The sequence below is a fragment of the Miscanthus floridulus genome, chromosome 9 (assembly GCF_019320115.1).
Source record: "Miscanthus floridulus cultivar M001 chromosome 9, ASM1932011v1, whole genome shotgun sequence".
NCBI lineage: Eukaryota > Viridiplantae > Streptophyta > Magnoliopsida > Poales > Poaceae > Miscanthus > Miscanthus floridulus.
Genome location: NC_089588.1, coordinates 40,011,026 through 40,024,553, shown reverse-complemented (window position 1 = coordinate 40,024,553; position 13,528 = coordinate 40,011,026). Strand labels below are relative to the sequence as shown.

The 13,528-nt window shown below is 45.3% G+C and overlaps 1 protein-coding gene across 1 annotated transcript; it reads left to right on the top strand.

The window, feature by feature from the left end:
- The first annotated feature begins 11,745 nt into the window (after positions 1 to 11,745).
- On the top strand, positions 11,746 to 12,298 carry LOC136479697 (WPP domain-containing protein 1-like). The gene is made up of 2 exons (XM_066477470.1): positions 11,746 to 12,114; positions 12,248 to 12,298. Exons 1-2 carry the CDS (start codon positions 11,746 to 11,748, stop codon positions 12,296 to 12,298), a joined length of 420 nt encoding a protein of 139 aa, XP_066333567.1.
- Positions 12,299 to 13,528: the final 1,230 nt, after the last annotated feature.

Here is a 13,528-nt window from a genome sequence, read left to right as displayed (position 1 = left end):
TGATAAACGGTGTTTCTTTGTAACATTCAGGTATCTAGTTGGTGGGGCCTGTCTAAGTCAGCACCAATCAAGTAGCTAGATTCATTATACCACAGCCAATCTATAGCGACTCTAAATCGGTCGCTATAAACCTATAGCGACCGATGTAACGGTCGCGGTAAGTGGTGTCACTATAAACCTATAGAGACCGACAGAATTTATACCAACCGAGGATTGGACTCTAATATTTATACCAACCAATGATCTGTTACAAGTTTTAGTGATCAATGGTTTGAGGATATGAAACTTTTTAGCGACCAACAATCCATCGCTCTGAACTGATACAATTATATATAATAAATTCCGTATTAACCAGATTTTTCAAACCTAATGTGGAACCAAACAGTTGTGATACCCATAATCTAACTGAGACTAGAAAATAGTCAATAGGAAACTGTCACACCCAATTTTAAGGATAAAATTGAATGCACAAAACTCGTGTGTGCCTAGGAATCAATCACACACACAAGCTGACAAATTACAAATAGTATCATCACGGTGTCATATACATCAGAGTTATAATAAAACTTAGTCTTATACATCACAGCGGAATAATAAAAAGATAATAAACTCTCGTGGCCGTCATCACAGGGAAGGTCAACTGGTTGACCACAAGCCTAATAATCCTCCGGGAAATCCTCATACCCGTTGTCATCTGTTACCCATCCGGGATTTTTATCCAAGTAAAGAAAATAAACAAGTGTAAGTACATTCCGTACTTAGCAAGCTAACATGGGGTTATGAAGCTCAAAAAGGTTAAACTCTGGTTTACTGCAGTTAGCATTTTTAATAGGTCAAGCTTTTATTCTCAAGTATTATCAAGTTATGCTTAAGCTCCCATTTAAACCCATAAGAACATATATCAAGGTCAGGTTTACCATATTTCATCATAGAACATCTTAATTGATCCTCATCAAGTAACCAGTTATTCTGTGAGTTTTCCGGGCCGCTCGTAACCGTGAGCACGGCTGTTATAACAGTTTGTTACCCTCTGCAGAGGTGGTGCACATTCACCGCGAGTCGTGATCCCCATATGCCCGGGTTAACTACTCCCATGTCACTACCAAGGTGAGCGGGCAGGGTACACTATGAAGCCATTTCATAGGTTTCCCTAACAAGTTAGGGCCGCTAGGTTTCCTTGGCAGGCAGATGTAGGGACCCCCCTTTCCTATGGCACAAATCCATCGCGGCTATACTCATAGGAACAGAGGCAGCCCTATACCCAAAGTGGCAAGCCCCATTTGCGCCAAAAAGGTAACCTCTAACCAGCTAGGAAAGGTCCTATTACTGAGCTAAAGTCAGAGCCATATGACTCTCCCGGTTGCACTGTCAGTCCCAGCTTTTGCCGACAGATAAGTCCTTATGGAGGGACGGGAGCAATATGAATAAAGGTCATTTGCACTTTCGCCCTATGGAACAGTTGTTATAAATCATGTTACTCACTTTGTTCCATAGTACCATTCATCAACGTGTATGTCAAGTTCAGTTAGAGCACTAGCATTCTACCCATATGCATTTAACCCATAGGAGACAAGGAACAGGATAACAATCACTATGATGTCCTTACGGGTATCAAAATTAGACACATGCAAATGAGTAATTGATTAAAGTGAAATAGGACATCAAGGAAGGCCCATGTTATACTTGCCTTGGTTCACAAACTCGTGCTGGTCCTGCTGGTCGTCGAAGAGTTCTTGGTCTCCAACGTTTTCCTCACCGTCTGAACGCGACCAACACGGCAACATACAACATTCCAAAAGCATTCATGCAAAGCAAACATTCCTATCATTAGAACAGTACACCAATAGTATTGAAATCAAGATAAAATGTTTGTAAAACTAATCTACGTTTCGCTACGATCACGTCAACGCGAAGTTCACGAAAAACGGAGCTAAAATGCGATAGTTATGATTAAAACGGGTTTTCCTATAGCCATATATTTAATTAAATCTAATCATGAAATTAAAAAGTTCCAAACTTGACTAACAGTAGCTCCAACATGTAGCTTATGAAATTACGAAGCTAACGTGATTTGAATGGATCAATTCGGAGTTAAAACGACAATTCTATAAGCGAAACAGTTCGAATGACATTTCTGTAAATACTGAAAGCGTACTTTTGACTTAAACAGTGAAGTTTACGCTTTCCAAACGGGATTGCGCATTCAGGGAATTACGCCTTGGACTGCGGGTTCTATTTTCTGAAAACCGAGGGGCTCTTTAGCATAATCACCCGCGAAGGGGTATCTTCTAACGTGAGCCGTCGGATTTGAAATGAACGGCCAGAAATCGATCCGGGGAGAGAGAAGAAGAGATGGCCGGCCGGAAAAGTGACTCCGGCGAGGCTCAGCCATGGCCAGCGGCAAAGAACACGCCGGCGAGCTCGGTTAGGGGGGCTAGGGTCCGCCAAATGGGAAACCGAGGGCACCCGAGAGCTCGGGGGGAGAAGGGGGTCGCGCTCAGGTCGAGAAGACGGCCGGAGGGGAAGGCCGGGGTGCGGGCGCCATGGCCGGCGGCCGAAAGCTCACGGACGCACCCAAAACAAGGTCTACGGCCTACGAAACAGGAAATAAGTTGCACGGGGAGAGAGAGGGGGCCACGGTGAAGCTCACAGCGGGGAGAACGGGGTCGACGGCGGCTCGGAGGAGGCGGTTCACGGCGGTTCCGATCTTGGCGGACGGCGGAGCTTTTCCGTGCGACGGTGGCGGCCTCCAAAGCGCGAGTGAGGGAGAAATTGGAGCGGGGAGCGAGAGAGAGACACGCGGGGGGCTCGGCTTCGCTTAAAAAGAAGCCGGGGCGCGGGCGACGCTCCCACGTCGTGAGGAGCGGGCGTGGAGCAGTTGCGGCCTCGCGACATGGCCGGGCGGTTCCAAGGGCGCGGGGTGAAGACGGCGCCGACAGCGGGCCCGGGCAGTCAGCGGCTGGGCGCGGGCGGTTGCCTGGTGCGGGCGCAGGCGCGGCTGGGCTGCGGCTGCTGGGCTGGCGACGCCGAGGCGCGCGGCTGCTGGGCCGAGAGCGGCGGCTGGGCTGGGCTGAGCGGCTGGCGGGCCGAGCGGGGAAGAGGGAGAGGAGAGTGAGCGGGCCGCGAAAGAACGGGCCTGCAGGCCGAAACCGAGGAAGGGAGGAGATATTCATTTTCCATTTTTATTTTCCAACAAATTTTCCCAAAAGCATTTTCAAATTATTTTTGAACTCATTTGAACACTAATTTAAGAACAATCATCACATGAATAAATAATGCAGCAGCATATATGCATTCAAAAGTTTCAAATCTTATAATTGATTTTAATTCGCCAAAAATTATTAATTTCCTATAATTGAATGCACACTTAATAACATAATAAATCAAATTTACTTATTTAAAAGAATGAAAAAGTTTGGGTGTTACAATTCTACCCCCCCTAAGATGAATCTCGTCCTCGAGATTCGGGTGATTGCTTACTCAAACAGTTGGGGATAAGTCTTTCTCAGATCCTCTTCTCTTTCCCAAGTAGCCTCATCCTCTGTATAACGATTCCACTGTACCTTGCACATCTTTACTGTTCGGCTTCTCGTAACTCTTTCGGCAGTTTCCAAGATCTTTATCGGATACTCTTCATAAGTAAGATCTTCCTTGACAACAAGTTCTTCCAAAGGAATTTGTTCTTCTGGTACCCTCAGACACTTTTTCAACTGGGAAACATGGAACACGTCGTGCACACCGGACAAGCTCTCAGGCAATTCCAACTGATAAGCTACTTCTCCACATCTCTCTAGGATCTTAAAAGGTCCTATATACCTTGGGGCTAACTTTCTCTTCATATTGAATCTTCTCACACTTCTCATTGGTGATACTTTCAGGTACACATAATCACCAATCTCGAAAGTCAGCTCTCTTCTGCGGGTATCAGCGTAACTCTTCTATCGAGACTGAGCCACTCTCAAATTGTCTCTAATCATTCTTACTTGTTCTTCCGCGTCTCTAAGGACATCGGGACCAAACACTTGGGTTTCTCCAGTCTAATTCCAGAACAAAGGCGTTCTACACTTACGTCCATACAACGCCTCGAAAGGTGCCATCTTGAGGCTCTTTTGATAACTGTTGTTGATACTGAGGGCGTTGCTGGAACTGGTTCCGCTGAGGATACTGACCACGGTTTCCCTGATGAGTTGGTCCTTGATTCCTCTGCTGGAAACCTTGCTGGGGATAAGCACGTGGGCGAGTGTTGCTTCCAGAAGCTTGCCCTTGGAGCCTTCTCTTCTTAGCTTCCATCTCCTTGCGCTTATCATCAATCACGATTGCGTAATTCACCAAAGACTGGAAGTTAGGATAAGTATTAGACATCAGCTGGAGCTGCAGTCCATCATAGAGTCCCTTGAGGAAACGACGTTGCTTATCCTTGTCATCTGCCACATCATTAGGAGCGTAGCGAGATAGTTGTGCAAACTTGTCCCGATATTCCGCCACAGTCATTGTTCCTTGCTTGAGAGATCTGAATTCTTACTGCTTCAGTTCCACTAGTCCATCAGGAATATGGTATGATCGGAAACTGTCCTTAAATTCCTGCCAAGTGATATCAGGAGCATTGTTGGGACGTCCAAACTGGAATGATTCTCACCAATCCTGAGCAGCTCCTTAGAGTTGCCCGAAAGCGTACAACACCTTCTCCAGGTCGTTGCATTGTGCTATGTTCAGTTGTTTCTCCACAGCACGCAACCAATCATCGGCCTCTATAGGGTCTGAAGCATGTGTGAACACCGGTGGACGACCTTTCATAAACTCTCCACGCTTATCTCTAACCTGGACAGGCGGTGGACCTCTTGCAGATTCATTGTCCAAGCGCTGCATCATAGCTTGCATCAGCTACGCTTGCATTCCCAATATCTGTTCCATGGTCACAGGTGGCAGTGGTGGATTTATAAGAGCATCATGCCCATGACCACGGCCTCTGCCTCTTCCTCCTCTTGCGGCCATCTGTTTTCTAACAAATGTGCAAAATTTAGAGATTTTTCCAATTATAGAGAGCTTACAAAAGATAAGAAACAATGCTGAGAATTTTCTGGACAAGGTTCAAATTCAGCAGTTCAGTAAAACTGTTATAACTCGAGTTTCAGAGATTCAACAGAGGTGCACCAAGATTCGTTAGAAAGCTTAGGACATCAGCTACAACTTTCATTTAGACCACTTTTACAGATTCGAACTTGCACATAGTCAAAAATAGAGCTAAACCGAAACTGTTCTGAGTTCCAGACAGCGCAGGAACATCAACTTGTGTTAGCTAGATCTCCCAAACCTGAACAGCTATTGACGTGATTCCAAAGACACTTGAAAGATACAGAGGTCTAGTTATCTCCACAAAAATTTCAGAATTTTTATCATCCCAGATTTCGAGATACCAGATAAAGAACACAGGCTGCTCCAGAAATCAGCACAGCAGAGATAAGATAAAACGATACTTCTGCATTAAGATTTCATTCTAAATTTAAAGTTCCCTTCTAAGGAAGTTGTGGACATGCCCACAAACTTCCAGCAATCAAGCAAAATACCAAATCAACCAAGTTCACAAATCAAACATCTAATCAACCAAGTTCACAAGACGAACAAGACTAAATAAGGACACGAACTAACGACGTGATAATCTAGATCAAGGCACCTAACACCTATGGAGCGGTGTCAATCATGGTGAAGGAACGGCGCTTCTTCTTGTAGATGGAAGGCTGTCCCAGTTGTGCTCGAAGTTCATCCACTTGTTTCTGAAGACGTCTCTGCGCCCTCTGAGATGCACGCAGTTCTCCTTTGACCTCATCATCCACTCCCTGCATAGCGTGGACATGCTGCACCGTTGCCTCTAGAGTTGGGTCATTCTCTGGTGGAGCCAAAACTTTCCAAACACTCTCATGATCATTTCGAGGAAGGAACCTGAAGCGATCCTCCCTCATGGCCTCGAAACGACGACCATGGTAGTGGATGTAGGCATTCTGTGCTGCATCCTCCATGCCATCCAAAGCATGGGCTCTCCTGGCAGGGGCACTGTGGACAGTCTCCACCTCATGTCCATTAATGATGTCATTCCATGCGGTGACCACCAGCTCTACCTTCCAGAAGGTAGCCTCCAGTGGATGCTTGTACTCGGCGCAGTGGTAGCTGATGGAGGCGTGTAAGTCGGGGAAGTAGTCGTCCAGCACGCGGGTGAGGAGAGTGTGGTAGTAGGCTGTCTCTGGAGCTGGCTTGAAGTAGTACTTGCACTTCCAGCCAATCTCATCGTCCTCCACGGGGGCAGCTGGGGAGGGTGCAGGAGTAGGGGAAGTAGCCATCGACTCCTCAGGTGTAGCTACCACAGGGTAGATGGGCATGGCGACTGGTGTAGGAGTAGGTGTAGGCGTCGATGTAGCCATCTCCTCGTCGTCGGAGATGATCACAATCTCCCTCTCCGCCGGTGGGGCACGCGGGGTGAACATGGCACGATAGCCAGCGGTGCTAAGTCGAGCAGTATTCGAATTATGAGACATCTATAGATTTAAAGTGAGATAAAATTAGAATCAACAATTTTAAATAATAGATTAAGGTATGAAAAGCATAAATGTTTTAATAAAATAACAAGGATAAGTCAGTAAGCAAGAAACCAGAGGAGCAAAGATGCTAAAACGTCCATTTTCTAACTAGGCTTGCGTCCTACAGTCAACACGGCTCTGATACCAATTTGTCATACCCAATTTTAAGGATAAAATTGAATGCACAAAACTCGTGTGTGCCCAGGAATCAATCACACACACAAGCTGACAAATTACAAATAGTATCATCACGGTGTCATATACATCAGAGTTATAATAAAACTTAGTCTTATACATCACAGCGGAATAATAAAAAGATAATAAACTCTCGTGGCCGTCATCACAGGGAAGGTCAACTGATTGACCACAAGCCTAATAATCCTCTGGGAAATCCTCATACCCGTTGTCATCTGTTACCCATCCGGGATTTTTATCCAAGTAAAGAAAATAAACAAGTGTAAGTACATTCCGTACTTAGCAAGCTAACATGGGGTTATGAAGCTCAAAAAGATTAGACTCTGGTTTACTGCAGTTAGCATTTTTAATAGGTCAAGCTTTTATTCTCAAGTATTATCAAGTTATGCTTAAGCTCTCATTTAAGCCCATAAGAACATATATCAAGGTCAGGTTTACCATATTTCATCATAGAACATCTTAATTGATCCTCATCAAGTAACCAGTTATTCTGTGAGTTTTCCGGGCCGCTCGTAACCATGAGCACGGCTGTTATTACAGTTTGTTACCCTCTGCAGAGGTGGTGCACATTCACCACGAGTCGTGATCCCCATATGCCCGGGTTAATTACTCCCATGTCACTACCAAGGTGAGCGGGCAGGGTACACTATGAAGCCATTTCATAGGTTTTCCTAACAAGTTAGGGCCGCTAGGTTTCCTTGGCAGGCAGATGTAGGGACCCCCCTTTCCTATGGCACAAATCCATCGTGGCTATACTCATAGGAACAGAGGCAGCCCTATACCCAAAGTGGCAAGCCCCATTTGCGCCAAAAAGGTAATCTCTAACTAGCTAGGAAAGGTCCTATTACTGAGCTAAAGTCAGAGCCATATGACTCTCCCGGTTGCACTGTCAGTCCCAGCTTTTGCCGATAGATAAGTCCTTATGGAGGGACAGGAGCAATATGAATAAAGGTCATTTGCACTTTCGCCCTATGGAACAGTTGTTATAAATCATGTTACTCACTTTGTTCCATAGTACCATTCATCAACGTGTATGTCAAGTTCAGTTAGAGCACTAGCATTCTACCCATATGCATTTAACCCATAGGAGACAAGGAACAGGATAACAATCACTATGATGTCCTTACGGGTATCAAAATTAGACACATGCAAATGAGTAATTGATTAAAGTGAAATAGGACATCAAGGAAGGCCCATGTTATACTTGCCTTGGTTCACAAACTCGTGCTGGTCCTGCTGGTCGTCGAAGAGTTCTTGGTCTCCAACGTTTTCCTCACCGTCTGAACGCGACCAACATGGCAACATACAACATTTCAAAAGCATTCATGCAAAGCAAACATTCCTATCATTAGAACAGTACACCAACAGTATTGAAATCAAGATAAAATGTTTGTAAAACTAATCTACGTTTCGCTACGATCACGTCAACGCGAAGTTCACGAAAAACAGAGCTAAAATGCGATAGTTATGATTAAAACGGGTTTTCCTATAGCCATATATTTAATTAAATCTAATCATGAAATTAAAAAGTTCCAAACTTGACTAACAGTAGCTCCAACATGTAGCTTATGAAATTACGAAGCTAACGCAATTTGAATGGATCAATTCGGAGTTAAAACGACAATTCTATAAGCGAAACAGTTCGAATGGCATTTCTGTAAATACTGAAAGCGTACTTTTGACTTAAACAGTGAAGTTTACGCTTTCCAAACAGGATTGCGCATTCAGGGAATTACGCCTTGGACTGCGGGTTCTATTTTCTGAAAACCGAGGGGCTCTTTAGCATAATCACCCGCGAAGGGGTATCTTCTAACGTGAGCCGTCGGATTTGAAATGAACGGCCAGAAATCGATCCGGGGAGAGAGAAGAAGAGATGGCCGGCCGGAACAGTGACTCCGGCGAGGCTCAGCCATGGCCGACGGCAAAGAACACGCCGACGAGCTCGGTTAGGGGGGCTAGGGTCCGCCAAATGGGAAACCGAGGGCACCCGAGAGCTCGGGGGGAGAAGGGGGTCGCGCTCAGGTCGAGAAGACGGCCGGAGGGGAAGACCGGGGTGCGGGCGCCATGGCCGGCGGCCGAAAGCTCGCGGACGCACCCAAAACAAGGTCTACGGCCTACGAAACGGGAAATAAGTTGCACGGGGAGAGAGAGGGGACCACGGTGAAGCTCACAGCGGGGAGAACGGGGTCGACGGTGGCTCGGAGGAGGCGGTTCACGGCGGTTCCGATCTCGGCGGACGGCGGAGCTTTTCCGTGCGACGGTGGCGGCCTCCGAAGCGCGAGTGAGGGAGAAATTGGAGCGGGGAGCGAGAGAGAGACACGCGGGGGGCTCGGCTTCGCTTAAAAAGAAGCCGGGGCGCGGGCGACGCTCCCACGTCGCGAGGAGCGGGCGTGGAGCAGTTGCGGCCTCGCGACATGGCCGGGCGGTTCCAAGTGCGCGGGGTGAAGACGGCGCCGACAGCGGGCCCGGGCAGTCAGCGGCTGGGCGCGGGCGGTTGCCTGGTGCGGGCGCAGGCGCGGCTGGGCTGCGGCTGCTGGGCTGGCGACGCCGAGGCGCGCGGCTGCTGGGCCGAGAGCGGCGGCTGGGCTGGGCTGAGCGGCTGGCGGGCCGAGCGGGGAAGAGGGAGAGGAGAGTGAGCGGGCCGCGAAAGAACGGGCCTGCAGGCCGAAACCGAGGAAGGGAGGAGATATTCATTTTCCATTTTTATTTTCCAACAAATTTTCCCAAAAGCATTTTCAAATTATTTTTGAACTCATTTGAACACTAATTTAAGAACAATCATCACATGAATAAATAATGCAGCAGCATGTATGCATTCAAAAGTTTCAAATCTTATAATTGATTTTAATTCGCCAAAAATTATTAGTTTCCTATAATTGAATGCACACTTAATAACATAATAAATCAAATTTACTTATTTAAAAGAATGAAAAAGTTTGGGTGTTACAGAAACCTCAAATGGAAATTAGAAAATATCATCTCCAAGGTTCAAAAATAGATTTATGGAAACTAGTTGGGTACGTTCAATTTCAGAATTCCTATGATGAAGTCCAAGTCTTGCCTAACAGTCCTGTAGTAAGTTGCACTCTAAAGACTAACATGAAAATTTTCACTAAATGGTTCATTCCCAATATTATAGGCAACAGAAGTTTTTAGTTTCATTCCAAGAAGTCATCAACAGTTTGCATGCAAGCTTGAAAATGATAAAAATAGAACACTAACCAACTAAGCTTTACCCATGGTTCGCAATGTCTGATACTTTGATCTGAAGCAAAAATGACTCAAAAATAACTTACTTTTTATCTATCAGTTTGGAACTTTGGTTCAAATGTGGAAACTGGGAATGGCAACTTTCTATGCGCCCGATCTGTTGGAAACAACTAAATATATATAGCGACCGATCTACGGTTGCTACAAGTAAAAATAGCGACACATGATCTGTTGAAAATTTATACCGACTGATTGTTGGTCGTTAATATTATGTTTTAGCAACCCTTGACTGACGCGGAAGATTGGTTGTGGTATAGTGATTGTTCCTTACCATCACAAATAAACCATAAAATTCAATAGTCATATGCATCTTCTAGTATCAGTTGTCACGTGTATCCATTCTAAATAGGGTCATTCATGAGGTGATTATAAGGCACTCGTATTTTCGTCGAAGTCACTTGAACTCTCATGGACTTTGGATCGTCGCCGAAGACTTATTATAGCAGAAAATGAGGACATCTACTTGCAAATAAACAGCAAGGGAGACCATATAAGATTCAAATAATTCTAATCATGGTAGCACTAGATAGAGCATGATTTTTATGAAAAATGAAACTAGTTTCATATTCCGAGCAATACCTAATTTTTCCCCTAAAAATAATTTTCTATGAATTTTCTAATTGTAAACCAGATTTAAGATTTTAATTGCATACATTTTTCTAAAAAATGGACATTTTTTTTAAAAAAAATATTTGAATAATTTTTTTATAAAAAATATAGTGCAATTTAACTCCATCATGCCTTATTTATGTGCCATAGTGTCAGCGCATCTGCCACTAGGGTTAGCTTGTGTTTGGTTTCGTGATAGACTACAATAGGATGGTTTTGTCCTTTTTCTTTTGAGATGAGATGTTCTTTGTGTTTTGTTTAAGGATGGGATTATGGATTATGATATACGTGTATGCTTTGAGATTACCTCCTCTCTCTTTTCACATTTTTCCATTACCTTTTTCATCTATATCTTTATATATATATATATATATATATATATATATATATATATATATATATATATATATATATATATATATATATATATATATATATATATATATCCTTTCATTCAGGCAAAATTAGGCCACGTTCTCCCGCCACGGCCCAGTTGAGCCTTCACGTTTTTCTCTCTCTGCTGATGGCGGTGCCGTGTGGGCCCTACGTCATGTTCTTCAGCCGCAGTTGGTCTGCGCGACTGCGCCTCCTCTTGCCGCGCAGGTCAATCGCGGTCGATCCCCAACGGTCGGCCTGCTCGTTGACGATAGCCATTTGTTGTCTGGACTTCTGGGCTGTGGCGGTCTGGCTGATGAGGTCCGACCGCCCCACTTTGTGCTTTTTGATCGCCTGTTTTCTTTTCCGATTTCATTGGCCCATGACAGTCCAGCTGCCAATCCTTTAACAACTGGCCCATCAACAAGTTGTTTCGGCCCAATTCAAGGGAGGGAATTAGGGTACATTGGGTGTACACACGCAGCTACACTTACCTTGTGAAAAAGCAGACCCTACGAGTGTCTTTGTCGTGGGTCGCGATAGCTTGAACGGCCCACTGCGTCTTGCCCTCAACATTCCACTTCATAATTTTGTAAAAAAAAAATCCACTCCAAAACGTTCAGACCCTGGCTTCACTCGACTCATGCGACCGCCACTCGCCGCTGAGCCCGTGCCGCCGCGGATTCCGGCGTGGTCCACTCTGAACTCTCCCCCGCAAGTCGCAGCCATGGCGGAGGACGCCCCCAATGCCATCGTCGAGGGCAGCACGCCCACGACCCCCGAGGGATCCGTCGACGCCACCTCGGCGGGTGCCGCGAGCGTTAAAGCCACGAACGTGCTGCTCCCGTCGCTCAGCATCTGGCCGTCGTCGCAGCACATGCGCGACACCGTGGTGCGCCGCCTTATGCAAACGCTCGTGGCGCCCAGCGTCCTCTCCCAGCACTACGGCGTCGTCCCAAAGCCCGATGCCGAGCGCGCCGCCGTGGCCGTCGAGGCTGAGGCCTTCGCTGCCACCTCCAAGTCCGTCGTCATCGAGTCCTCGGCCTGCATCGAGGAGGGCTACCGCAGTTCCCCACCAGTTGTGTCGTGGTCGCCGGTGATGTCGTGTTTCAAGTGTTTCAGGTGTTTCAGACGTACGTTTTCAAGTGTTTCATCTGGATGCTGTCTATGTTGCAATAGCTATATACGCATATTGCAAGCGTATGTTTCAAATGTTTCTGGTGTTTCAGACGTACGTTTTCAAGAAGTGTTTCATCTGGATGTTGCCTATGTTGCAATAGCTATATACGCATGTTGCAAGCGTATGTTTTAGGTGTTTCAGACGTATGTTGCAAATCTTTCATATGGATGTTTCAAATGTAGATCTTGGTGTTGCACATGTTGCAACGTCTATACACACATGTTTCAAGTATTTCATCTATTTCATACGTATGTTGCGATTCATTTCGATGTTTCAATTCAAAAGTAGATCTAGTGTTGCACATGTTGCTATGGCTATACACGCATGTTTCAAGTGTTTCATTTGTTTCAGACGTATGTTGCAAGTGTTTCATTTAGATGTTTCAAAAGTAGATCTCGAAGGAAGCACATGCTGCTGCTAGTGCGCCGCCGTGGGTCAACACGCATGCCTGCTGGTGCTACTGCTGCCTACATGCGGGCGTGTGAAATGGTGTTGGCTCGGGGTGGTCCCCGCGCATGTGTGGGCCCATGCGGCCTCCGGAGCAGGATGGCTGCGGGCGCGAGGGAGCTGGGTGTGTCAGGCGTGAGTGCGGGAGCACCATCCGACACGAGCGCCTCTGATCGGACGTTCGGGTGCTAGTAAGTCTGCTTTGATAAATTGGAGCAGTATATTTTTTAGATTGATATAAATCACAATAAACATCTTAGATAGGTATATATAATCGTCTATGTAAATTAATCAAGATTAACGTAGACTTTTGAAGAGAGGTGAGCTACTACTTGAAGTTGTCGTTTGTCGTCCTCCTATAGGCTGGTGGTCAGTGCCAAAGGCTAAGAATGGGGCCTTTTGTCAAAACAAGTACATCGCATATACGTAGTATTATCTTACATCTACTGCTCCGTTCAAGAAAGAATAACCTTACATGTCTTTATATCAAATGTATAAAAAAAAGATGTCATATTTAACTACCAAATTATAGGATTTAATTTGTCATGTAATATATTTTCACAGTAGTATATCATTTGGTGTTATAAATGTTAATACTTCTATCTATAAATTTAATTAAATTATAACAGTTTTATTTCGAGTAGGACAGAGATAGTAAATATTACAGGTGCAATAATTGATATGTAATCAAGATAACGACATGGTGTTGTGAAAAAAGTGACAGTGATGTGTCGTATCTTATTAGGAGTGGCGCAAGTTTCTCTGTAAAAGTTGAAAATAATAGGGAATATATGCAAACATTGCAAATTCACAATAGCATGATGTGAAGGTCACCCCTAACATGTCTCGTCTAGTAAACAGCACTAACATACGGTGTCCACAA

What these genes read in the sequence shown, in the direction of transcription:
- LOC136479697 (XM_066477470.1), top strand. Translation starts at nt 11,746, where the DNA reads ATGGCGGAGGACGCCCCCAATGCCATCGTCGAGGGCAGCACGCCCACG. An exon ending in CAGTTGTGTCGTGGTCGCCG is followed by an intron (nt 12,115 to 12,247) that starts GTGATGTCGTGT and finishes CTGGTGTTTCAG; the next exon opens with ACGTACGTTTTCAAGAAGTG.